The sequence below is a fragment of the Protopterus annectens genome, chromosome 6.part0 (assembly GCF_019279795.1).
Source record: "Protopterus annectens isolate FY-2018-M chromosome 6.part0, PAN1.0, whole genome shotgun sequence".
NCBI classification, from domain to species: domain Eukaryota; kingdom Metazoa; phylum Chordata; order Ceratodontiformes; family Protopteridae; genus Protopterus; species Protopterus annectens.
The window spans coordinates 1197059023-1197071701 of NC_056737.1; the positions used below are offsets into that span (position 1 = coordinate 1197059023).

A 12679-nucleotide genomic window follows, 5' to 3' on the forward strand; every position below is an offset into this window, starting at 1 on the left:
AGAGGCAAATAATAGGCTGGAGAGAAGATGAGTTCTGTCTATACCCTGTCTGGTGTTGTTAGTCAGGAAAGGTTTGATTCTGTGTAGTGTCCCTAGTTTAATATGTCTTCATGATGGACTGTGAAAGGTGTATGTTGAATTTCAAATTATTGTCGATTAGGACACCTAATAATTTTCTGTGGGTTATGGCAGGTATTGTGGTGTTGTTGGATGAATGTATTTGGAATGGGGGTGGGGATCTCGTGACTTGGTGGAGTGAAAGAGCATTAGTTTAGTTTTGGATGGGTTCAGAAATAGTTGTGAATCAGATAGCCATGATTCAACAGCTAAGAAGGGCCAGTGTGTTGTGCTCACAAGTTGTTTGATAGAAGGTGCATCTCATTTAAGAGTAGAGTCATCTGTGTATTCCAGGACAGTGGCCAGGGGAGTAGAAGTATGGAGACAGATGGTATAAATAGTAAAATGTAGAGTCTGTAGGATAGAACCTTGGGGCACCCCATGTTGACAGGTAATAGGGATGAGAGTTTCTTGTTGTCATTTGAAAGCTTGCTGTTGGCCAGTTAAGTAACTCTGGAACCATTCTAGAGAAGAATGGCTCCGTTGTAGAGGAGAACGTTCATCAAGAAGTTTCTGATATGAAACAGTGTCAAAAGCTTTGGATAGATCCAAGAAGATGGAGGAAACTAGTTTCCCATTATTTCTATGATGATTTATGGTGTTAGTAAAACTTGGAAGGGCAGTTGTAGTAGTGTGGTTTTGGCGGAAACAATGCTGTGTGTTAAACAAGATTTGTAGATAATAGGTAGTTTAAAAGCTGCGTGTGGATACATTTTTTCTAATATTTTGGAAAGGACTGGTAAAATAACAATGGGTCTGTAATTAGAGAACTCAGTGGAGTTGCCAACTTTGTGCAGCAGGATAACATAAGAAATTTTCCAGCATAAGGGAAGGCAGTGTTCCAAGATGGAGCAGTTGATCAGAATACTGACGGGATAGGCTATAACATCAGCTGCTATTTGTAGGAATTCTGTAGGTAGGCTGTCTGCAGCAAGGGCTATGGGTTTGAGTTTAGAGAGCAGTATTTTTATGGCTCAAGACTGAACAGGTTTAAAGGAGAAAGTATCTGTGGTGTCATCGGAAATATTTGGGATAATCTGAGGTGTATTAATATGTGACCTGGAAAGTGCAAGAAGGGAACTTGTAAAGAATGTGTTAAACTGTGTTGCCATACTGTCACTATTGCTGGTGGATGAATGGGGTAGAGCTGGATGTTTGGCTGGGTTGAAGGAGTTTTTTTTATAGCTGACCAGAATTTTTTGGGATTGTTGAGGTGCTGTTGTTGCATTATGGTATAGTATGTTTTTTGTCTAATTTGACTTGGGGCTTGGCTTTATTTCAAAGCTGTTTTTATAAATCTAGGTTTACTTGATTTTTGTTGGAATGCTAGAGTGCCCAGACTTTGTCTCTTTGTTTGAGAAGGTTTTTAGTGTCTTTTGTTAACCAAGGTGCATAGCTGTATTTTATTCTAGAAGTTCTACAAGGACCTACCCTATTTAGTATATCAAGGAAGGTGGTGTTAAAATAGTGCACAGCAGTGTCAACAGGAAGAGATACGAGTGGGGACCAATCACAGTGTTGTAAGAGTGATACAAATGTTTGAATATTGAAGTTCCTTTTGTTCCAAATCTGGCAGAAGGAGGTATGTCTGGGGGGATTAAGTTGATGTCTAAGTAAGTAAGTACGGAGGTGTCACTAATGCCATCAGGGAGGCAGCCTGAATGGAAGGCTAGGGAAGGTTTGATCATTCAGATCCAATCTAGTATTGATTCCCTTTTGGTTACTTTGTCTGTTCTTGTTGTGCTTTGTATTACCTGTGAATAGCCATGAAGGTTGATGAAGTTAGTAGGATTATCACAGTTGTAAGCATACCAGTCAGTGTTGAAATCATCCATTATAATAATTTCTTGTGAGAAAGATAAAGATGTCCAGTGAAGTATTTCCTCGACTGTGTAAGGTTGTTACTGGAGGAATATAAATGGCAATAATTGTTAGATATTTATCGCTGTTCATAGGTTCATAGGTTCATAGGTTCATACTAGGCTTGCAGCATGTTCTATTAATAACCGTGTCAAAGGTTAAGTCTCTCGCCCCCTTGGTTCTGAGGGATCTAGATTTTTTTTGTGAAGCATATTCATCAAATCAGGGTTTGACACATGGCCTTATGTCAGCAGGGTCACCTCTGAGCAAGCAAGCAGCAGTACTGAATAGAGCTGCTTTCAGTTCCAGCTGCTGCAGGTGTCTGGTCAGATATTGAATCCTTCATGATCAGGTGGGCAATGTAGAGGGTTTTCTAACTACTTTAGCAACATGAGTGTCAAAGCGAAAGGCTACTGTCACCTGGGTCCCCCCCCCCCTGATGACTTCTTCTGTGCTCAGTGGATTGCCACCTATATGCGTTGGATCCAAAGTCTGCAAGTTCCTATGTCTTTTTATTTATGAGTTCCATTGATCCCCTCCCATGGCTTTTGCAGATAAGGCTTTCAAGCTAAATGGGGAAATTTCTCCAGGGTGGGGGGAGACCCCAGTTGTGGAAGTGGGACACCACAGTGCGCCTACGCCACTTGAGTACGATCTGAGTGTGGGTGAGAGGCTAAGATTAAACAACTACTGCTGGTTTAATTGTTTAATTCCTCATTGGAGGAGCACGCCGCACACACCATCCGCCCATGGATGCTGCATGGATTTTGTTTTGGAGAGGAGAGCAGTCACCTGGAGATGTTGAATCCTGGGGCTGGGCTACTCTGGTATGGTATAGATATCTCTCCTTTTTGGGTTTTGCACTGTTTGCACTGAACCTGAACCTGTGTGTGTTTGTGTAGGCAAGTAATCTTCAAATCTTAATGAACTAATTCTCTTCTGAGCTCCTCTTTTTCTTTCCTCCTAGGTTTCTAAATTAACTAAAGAAGCCCTTATGTCTTTTTTTTTCTGAATTTTTTTTTTTTTTCTTTTTTCATTTGGATGATTTATGATTTGAATTAGTTTTTACTTATAATTATAATGATTTTCTGTCTTTTTTTTTCAAGGCTTTTTTCTATGTTGTAGTAGCTTCTCCTTTTTGTTGTGTTGTTTGGAGCTTGTTTATGGGTGTCCCAAGTCAGACTGGCTTGCCTTTTTTGGCTGATGTTTGTAGTCCTGCATTTATCCCTCCATTGTTTTCAGGAAGGACATATGAGGGTTCTGGAGTTTGAGAGGGTGGCCTGTAACATGCTACAAATTGCAGAGCAGTGTCTTGCCTATGGTTAATTGCACCTGGGTCCGCTGCGTGCCATGCGTGCACCACCCCCAGGGTTGTGGGTGTGGGTGTTGAATATGGACATGGTTGTCCCCCTTGTTCTTGTTTTTGTTTTGGGGCAGATGAGTTGCATATGAGGTGTGCTGCTGGTGCTCTCAGTGCAGGGAAACCAGGTTTCTGCAACCAGGTTTCCATCACAGCAAGATCATCGATGACTTCATACTGCAGAGGGCCTCGATTGCGACTTATTTGAGATCATTGAGCAGCATTACATTTTTTTTTTTTTTTTGTTTTTTTTTTAGAGGTTTGTGTTTTAGGGGTTTGGGTTTTGCCTTTTGTGACTTGGCTGCAGGGCCTTTGCCCTTTGCCAGGCGGCCTTTGCCTAGGGTGCACAGGTTGAGCGGTCCCTCATGCAATCAGCGTGGCTTGTCCTTTGTCATCCCAGGCAGACAATCCAGGCATTTCCTTTGAATGACACTTTGATTCATCTTATCAATTTCATCATATTTGCAGCTCTCATCATCTGGCATTGGTCTAGGTGGCATCATTTGGATGGGTCTCATATACAGGGTGGCTGGTCATACCTGCCTGGGCTACATAATGTCTCTCCTCATGTCTCAACTTCACTCTAGTCTCGTGGAGGTGACCGTGGAGTGGACATGACATGAGACCAGCGAGGACAATGACTGGACCCGTGCTGTCTGCTGCAGAGAGGTGCTAGTGCTGTGTACTGTGACCTTCTCCTTAGACCTTCAGTGTGAGCTTACTGTGACAGTGTCCTGGTGTGTGGTCACCTAAACTGTTTAGGTTCCTAACAGAGCAGTTCTAAGGGAAAAATGAAGAACAGACTTTCTGGAGCCAGAAAGAGTTTAACCTTTGTTTAACCGGCTGCCCGATGCTGCTCTAGTGGCAACAGCTCAGCGCTAAAAAAGCACGTTAAGCGTAAATGATGGCAGAGGAGCAGGAGCTGGAAAGAAGAAGGAATAATAAAAAAAAAAGAAAAAATAAAACTAGTTTCAACCACCCTCACGGGGGGCAGGGGGCAGGCTCAATGTTAGTCACTTGCACTGCCCACTGGAGAAGAGAACCCTCCCTCAGTTTGAGTTTGGTAAATAATATTTCAACATTACTAAATCCAGGAATGTTTGTTTCAATATGTTCTAGATTTAATAAAACGACAACAATGAAAGACCAAATAAAATAAGGATACTGCACAGCTGAACAATAAACAAACTGACCAGAATGAATGGAACCAGCAATTTAGCGTAAAACAGTACTTAATCTCCGCTTTCGTCAATCCAGACTTCCTCAGAAATATAAACCATACAAAATAACACAGCATGAGAGCGCGGTGGTGGTGCTGCGGTAGCAATGTCGCCTCACAGTAAGACGCTGTCCGGTTCGATTCTCAGCTAGAGCATCTTCTGTGTGGAGACATGCGTGAATGGGCGTACCTTTGTTGAAGGTTGTGCATCAGGGCTGGTAACTCGGCACATAAAAATCAACTACCAATCATTAGCGGACTGGAGTTCCGCTGTGGCGACCCCTAACCGGGAAAAGCTGAAAGACACAAACAAACAAAATAACACAGCATATAAATACTCAAAAGAACAATATAATTCAATTAAAATCAATTAAAACACAGCCATTAAATACAAGCACTTAAAAGGGCAACGCTACTTTTGTTGACATACACCCTGCGATCTTTTAAAAAACATTTAATATTAATTGTATCATTCAAACCTGGAGGCTGGTCAGCTTTTAGTTTAATCTGCCACCTGGTTTATCTCTGTTCTAAATAATTCTTAAAGTTACCCCTCTCAAATTTAAATGACCCTGTTCTATAATAGAGAACAAAAATTTCTTAAAATGATGACAAACTATATTATGTCTATATAATGCATTGTTAGAATCTTTGTTTTTGATATCATACAAATGCTCTCTAATCCTAGTCAATAAATGTCTAGTGGTCATGCCAATGTAAAAAAAGGACATGAACTACATACAGCAATGTATATCACAGGAGGGGCCTTTCATTTATTTAACCCATCTCCCATATACTATAACTGTATATAAAAGCATAGGGGTGATATACACTGCAGTATCCTTATTTTATTAAGTTCTAGATTTAAGTTATGTTTATATATTATGTCTATTCCTCTTCCACGCTTATTTAGTCTGGCCTGGAAGGAGAATTCCATTATTCTTAATTTCAGGTTTTAGCCAGGTTCCGGTAAGTACAGTGATGTCGGGGAGTACTGGGATAGGCAGGCATGTAAATCAGTGACCTTATTGACTATACTCTATAGATTCATGTTGAGTAGCAGGAGGTTGGTGCAGGAATTCCAGAATGAGTGAGTGAGGTAGAGGGGATGGGATGTTGTTGAGCATGTCTGGGGCCAGGATTAGGGCGGAGATCCCATCCCCACTGAGTTTTAGTTGTGAGGTGAAGTAGAATAGAGCTTTAGAGAGCTTACTTAGGAATTTATTATACCTGATTGGGCTTGAGAATTTGAATGGTGATAGATGCATTTGTATGGGAAGTAGCCTATATAAGTTGTGCTATAGAGGCTGGGGGCAATTTTGTAGTTAGTGTGTGAAGTTTGGTGGGGGTAGAGGATTTGTTATGGTGTAGTAAGAGAAATTATGTAGCTGATACTGATAGGATGTCAGGTGGTTGACAATTATGAGGAGGGTGACACTAATGGAGTGCGATATTGTTTTTAGTTGTATAGTATAGGCAGAGGTAGTAAGAAGAGAATGCTGTGATGTGGCATGGGGGCATAAAGGTGATAAGGTGATATAGGAAAGATGGTTGTGTAGGTTAGAGTGACAGAAGTAGAGGGGACTGGCTATAGTGTGTCTTAGGTAGGAAAGGAAGTTATAGAAGTAAGCAGATGCAGACTTCATATTAGATGTGTAGACTTCATATTAGATGTGTAGGAGTAGTATGAAGCAGATAAAATACCAAGTGAAATGATAGAGGTGATGGTGAGTAAGGTTAGAAAGGAGTTGATGTAGGAGACATAATGATTTGTCAGTATTTTGCTAAGTAAGTATAATGTAGTACTGAGATTAATAAGATGTGCTTGGCTAGTGGATGAATGAAGGATAGAAGAAGGAAGTTGTACTTGGTAGGAAGATATTGTGAGTGAGATGTAAGAGTAGTATGTATGGCATGTGTGAAGTGAGTATGACTTGTAGATAAGATATGTGAGAGGTGGATGTGGAAGTAAGTGAGTTTGATTTATTGCAAGTAAGTGGGGGGGAGTGGCTAGCTGGATATAAGTTTAGGTGTACTAGGGGAGGGTAGGAATTGGAGGTAGGGTAGAGGAGCAGAGTGAACCTGAGCAGAGTGATGGAGAATGGAGTGAGCAGAACCTGATGACCACTGCACAAGTAAAGCAGAAAGGTATTGAAAGAAACAATCAGAAATTGCAGACTTAAGCAGGTTAACATATTAATCAAGGAGTCATTTTAGGAAATAGACTGTTAGTCTTGTTTCCAACTACACCATAGTCCAGAGTTCATATTAACCAAGGGGATATTTCAGGAAAAAGCTATACTAAGAAAATCAATTAGTGTCAAGGCAGACTGTTGAGTGTTATAATATGTGGCAGGAGACCTGATTTCCTTCAGGAGAATAACAAATTATAGAAGAAAGAAAGCAGAGGATGGGAGAGCTATCATTAGTGGCCAGCTTGTGTGCACACCACTTCTATGTTGATCAAGTTTTACAACTGAAAAGAGCTTTGGAAAGGGAACATACATTGTTATCCTTGACAGCTTTCCGGGCTGAGGGCATGTTGCAGCAGGATGGATGTGAGTGAAAGCAATCGTCCGTCCAGGTGAGGGAGACCACACACAGAATTATAGTAAAAAGTTATACAGAGACTGTAAGAGAAGAGGACTATTGTGAGATAAGGAGTGAGACTAAACATAACGAAAGGAGAGTAGCCTTAAAGAGCTAAAGGAAAACTTCTGTACAATCATCCATATAGCTACAATATATCTCACAGATCTCTTTAGTAACAAAATAAAGCACTGAAGTGTAACATACTGAGCAATGAGGCTGAGCGCAGCAGTAATAATGAAGAAGCTATCCCTTTAAATGAGTTTAAACCAGCTATACTGGGGCTGAGTGCAGCAGTAATAATGAGGAGGCTATCCCTTTAAACCAGTTTAAACCAGCTATACTGGGGCTGAGCGCAGCAGTAATAATGAGGAGGCTATCCCTTTAAACCAGTTTAAACCAGCTATACTGGGGCTAAGCAGCAGTAATAATGAGGAGGCTATCCCTTTAAACCAGTTTAAACCAGGTATACTGGGGCTGAGCGCAGCAGTAATAATGAGGAGGCTATCCCTTTAAACCAGTTTAAACCAGCTATACTGGGGCTGAGCACAGCAGTAATAATGAGGAGGCTATCCCTTTAAACCAGTTTAAACCAGCTATACTGGGGCTGAGCGCAGCAGTAATAATGAGGAGGCTATCCCTTTAAACCAGTTTAAACCAGCTATACTGGGGCCGAGTGCAGCAGTAATAATGAGAAGGCTATCCCTTTAAACCAGTTTAAACCAGCTATACTGGGGCTGAGCGCAGCAGTAGTAATGAGGAGGCTATCCCTTTAAACCAGTTTAAACCAGCGATACTGGTGTTATAACCTGTACATGACCCTAGTTATTCTACAGCAAAGAAAACTAACTGCAGTGTTATTCTGTGCATTGAGGCCATAAACCATCCACAGTGCAGGGACTGGAACAATACACTATTCACTTGCTAAATAACATCCATGTTAAAGAACAGACACATGAGTATTACAAACACAGAGGATTTCTGACCTTGTATTAACTAATTCATGGATATTCAAACATTTACATTTGTTGCATACTTGGCTTTTATGGGTACATTTCTTGCATGTATCAAAGTTAGTTGAAGGTAAATAAAACCAACTTTAAAATGAAAAGTAAATGGAAAGAGTGGAAAGGCTACAGGAAAACAATTTTATTAGAAGTATGGAGGTACAGTCTGACAAATTATCAGGGAAAACACTCAGTGCAACAAAATGGGTGACCTAGTAAACAAACACGTAAACGGAGATCTGATGAAAGCACAATATCATCACTTTTAAGTGAAACTAAACTCATGGCCCAGCAAAGCAAAGGAGAGTGGTGGTGTCTGCAAACTTAACACATTTAATTAGACAATATGATCACACAAGCCAATTAAAGTTAAAACTGTTTGAAACCATCAGTAATTCAATTGAGAAGCCACAGCAGTTGCCCTTCTCTTACCAGGGGAAGCAACTAGATGAGGTTCAGATGCAAAATAATTACAGCATAAAACAGGAGATTTTAATCAGCACTAGTAAACTTATTATTTATTTATTTAACATTTGTTTACCAGGAAAGTCCAACTTGGAAGAAAGCCAATTTTCAGCAGAGGCCCGGGGACAAATGTTCCTACTAATGTTCAAATTCATTAAAAAAATGTAGTTTCCAGATGTTGTGGGTCTGGTTTTCAAGGAAAATCCAGTAACATAGTTCAAGGCAGGTTGATCACGTCATAGTCCAGCCAGACATTATCACACATTAACACACATTCCACACCTCATACAGTGACTTTCACCACTACCACCAGCAAGAGTCAATGCAGAGATATGGCCAAGTCCGTCAGGCTACAAGAGCCATCCACTTGCCATGGTAATGTACTTGTTATAAGTGACCCCATGGGTCTGTACACTGATGCACCTCTCATAAGATTTACCAAAGACCAGGTAACACTCATCTACCTCTCAGGGACTAAAAGCCATCATATCACTAGGGCATTCATGTCCATTCTCCCACCTGCATGGATATCACATGGACATTTTTATATTTCAAGTGACTGACTTGTGATTCATTCTGTCAAACTATATGAAGAGTGACACAGTGAAGTCTGACACAAGAGTCTCAATGCCATCCAAAACATCACCTTCCTCCGTTCATGCATCTTGTTCTGCTCCCTGCTCCTTTCTACTCACAGCAATTCTGTTTTTCTGTGCTCCAGCAAAACTTTCTTCTCCACCTCTGTTCTCTTCTCATGATTATCCTACAACCTGTCACAATGTCAAAAAGAGTAGAGGAAGATCTCAGTGCCCTGGCCAAATTTCCCCTAGAAGTCTAAATACCACCTTATGTCTTCCCTGAAAAGAAGTCACTTGCCCAGTGGGACTAATTTGGTCAACAAAAGGATAAATAGTGTTTATTAACACTAGGCATGTAATGTCAAACTGTAGAAAAAAATATTTCTTGAGCAAACATGGAACGGCCAGGTTCCCAATGCACTGTGCCAAGCCTTAAGCTACAGTACTGCTAAAACACAAATGTTAAGTGAATTATTTTTAGTCCAGTAATGCTGTGACATGTCTTCTTTATCAGTGGTCCTACAACCAGTAAGAGTGTTTGTGTACTGTGAGCTGGGTGGGTACACATTAGTGAGCACTGTATCCTTCCAATGGATGTGAGGGGTTACTTAGGGCTTGCTAACCAGTGGCCCTAAGAGCACTAATAGCGTTTGTACACTGTAAATGGGGTGGTTACACACTAGTGAACACTGTGTCCTTTCAAATGATGAAATACCAAATGATGAAATGAGTCTGCTTAGGCCCTATTTAACAGTGGTAATATAAGTAGTAAATATGTTTGTGTACTATAAGTGGAGTAGTTACACACTAGTGAGCACTCTGTCCTTCCTGTGGATGGGTGAGCCTGTTTGGAAGCCAGTTATACAGTGGTCCTTCGTGCATTAAGAGTGTGTGTGCAATGATAAGGTGGTCATACACTAGTGAGAACCATGTCCTTCCAGTGGCTAAAAGGGGCTGCCTGGGATGGGACTGCAAATCATGCTGATGCTGGCCAAGGAAAATGGAATAAAATGGTAACAAATAATATTACTACACTTTTATACACTGTGGGCATATTAAAATTCAATACATTGTTACTAAAATTATTATTTCATCATGGATCCATAGTAAAGTAGATGTTCACCTTTTTACCCAGAATCCTGTAATACATTTTATATTACAATGCATTTAAAGAGTTACTGTCTCAGTTATGCAAAGTCTCATGAGCTGTAGTTAAACCATATCAGTTACACAGAGCATTTGACACCTTTTCTTCTTTTTCTTTTGCAGATTTGTTAACAACTTTGTTGACTTAGTCTATAAAAATGATGGTGAAGTTAAGAAGGACAGTAATCTTCAGGACTGGGTCAAAGAAATATTTCATTATGGTTTCTTAGAGAGGGAGGCTTCAGGTAACCATTTATACAAATACTTCATGACTTGCAGTATACATGTTACCAAGTGTTCAGAAGATGCAGATAAAATTTATATGCTGTTGTGTTAAAGTAACATTTCTTGAGCACTAGTCTGTTCATCAAGTCCCTCTGACAGATGTCGTTGTGCTATTAAGTGCCATCTTACTGTAGTTATGATGAAGTACTGTTTCTGTAACCCTACAACATATTTTTATATCTACAAGATTGCAAGAAATGTTCATACCACATAGAAAGAATATAATTTCACAATATAGTATGCTTTCTAACTTTTGACAATAATGGGTTTTCACAATAAAAATATAATGCTACTTTCATCTGATTAAATCTCATTAAAGCTCTAGGCTGAGGTACTAGTGATGTTGTTGGATGCCTCAAAATTTGTGATGTATACATATTATTTCTTAAAGTTGAAAAGAAAACACATTTCAAAGCTTTACTGAAAAAGCTTACTCAGAATCTGCTACAACTTGTGAGGGGAAAAGTTAGTTTGTTTTAGCTTTTTTGTATTTTGTATTACTTTATTGCCTTCTTCTAGTTTGTATATTGTGGTTTATTGTCTTTGCACTGTGTTTTACTTGTATTCTGTTTTTAACTGCATATTTAAACTAGGAAAGATATTACAGCTGTTTCTCTTGTGAGTCACACAAAAACTCTTTTTCCCAACCTCCCATCCTGATGCTGTTGCAATTTTAAACTCAACTGTCTTTCTAGCTGCCTGCCATTTATGTTAATTTGACCACATATCTCCTTCCCTCTCCTCTTTCATTGGCTATTATGAAGAAGCACATAAATTATCAATTTGTAAAATCACTCCCCTTCAACTATTTAAATTTATTGGCCATATTCCATAGAACCAGAATGCAAAGTTCCCACCTCCTCCAATCTATATTACTCTTTTAAAATTAGTGCCTCTCTATTTAGCTAAAGCTTAAGTTCCCCCTCTTTCATATCTAACTGCTTAGTGCACACTGCAGCTCATTTTTTCCATCTTACATTTAAAGCCTGCACCATCTAATTCAAGACCACCAATTATTGTTGAGCCCACATTCTTCCTCTCAGTAGTTATCTTTGCATTAATGCTTCTGTTGTGCTCCTGGTGAGCGAAAGACCATAGAGACATTATTTTCTGCAGATTGCTGAGCATCAGAAAGTCTAATAACTGCTTCATAGGTGCCAGTTTGCAATTTCTGCTTATAGTTTGCTCCTGGAAAGAGAAGGAGCAGAGTGCATTGATTCCTGACTGTTTTTGATTGAGCAGTGACTATCAGTGTTTGACCTTGATCGGTCTGGTTGCAACTCAAGGCATTTACCAGGAAAAGGCTATAACAGGCCTTACAGACCCTTGCGTCATATTGGACAAGACTGTGGATCACCAAACAGCCTGTGGCCTGATTCTTATCTTGGGAATGGTGATACTTTTTTGTTTCTGATGAGAGAAGAAGCAAAGCAGCACTGTAACCCAGCAGCATGAAGCTGTCATGAGAATAGCACTAGTAGTAGCCAGGCAGCAGCCATTCAGGCCACTCCCCTCATTGCATCATTCTTGACAAGCTAATTCTTTCTTTTCAGTGAGTACTACTTGATTTGTTTCTTACTTCAGAATATCTGCCTAAATACATCATCCATAAATCATCAGACTCTATTATTAGTTTCCCCACAAATGTTTGTCAGTGCCCTGTACAAACGCAGACACTGTGAGTTGACATTTTTCCTGTAAGAGGACCATTGAAATTTCACCAATACCTAATTGCACACAGGACAACTAGTTTGCAGTGACAAGCACTGCCCCCAGAGTTGAATACCCCAACATTAGTTTGTCTTCTCACTCCAACTGTCTAATCAATAAAAAAAGAGTCTGTTGCCATGGATATGAACTTTCCCACTATGCCCATTAGCAGCTTGGTGGATATGGGCATCCTGAGGCAATGTAGAAATTGCCTCATGTTTGTGTGGAGAGTGTATGCAGTGCTCCATCTATTTGCACCAAACTGTTCCCAATGTGATGAGGGAAGGTGGCCCTATAGGTTGTAAAAACACCCTCTGATACAAATAGAACACTGGCACTGAAG

The 12679-nt window shown here is 40.1% G+C and overlaps 1 protein-coding gene across 1 annotated transcript in view; it reads left to right on the forward strand.

The window, feature by feature from the left end:
• Window positions 1-12679, forward strand: part of LOC122804754 (polyunsaturated fatty acid lipoxygenase ALOX8-like) — a 730466-nt gene that overhangs the window by 333950 nt on the left and 383837 nt on the right. The window contains exon 7 of the mRNA XM_044074818.1: window positions 10465-10586. Within this exon, the coding sequence (XP_043930753.1) occupies window positions 10465-10586 (122 nt within the window). The remainder of the gene's footprint in view (window positions 1-10464; window positions 10587-12679) is intronic.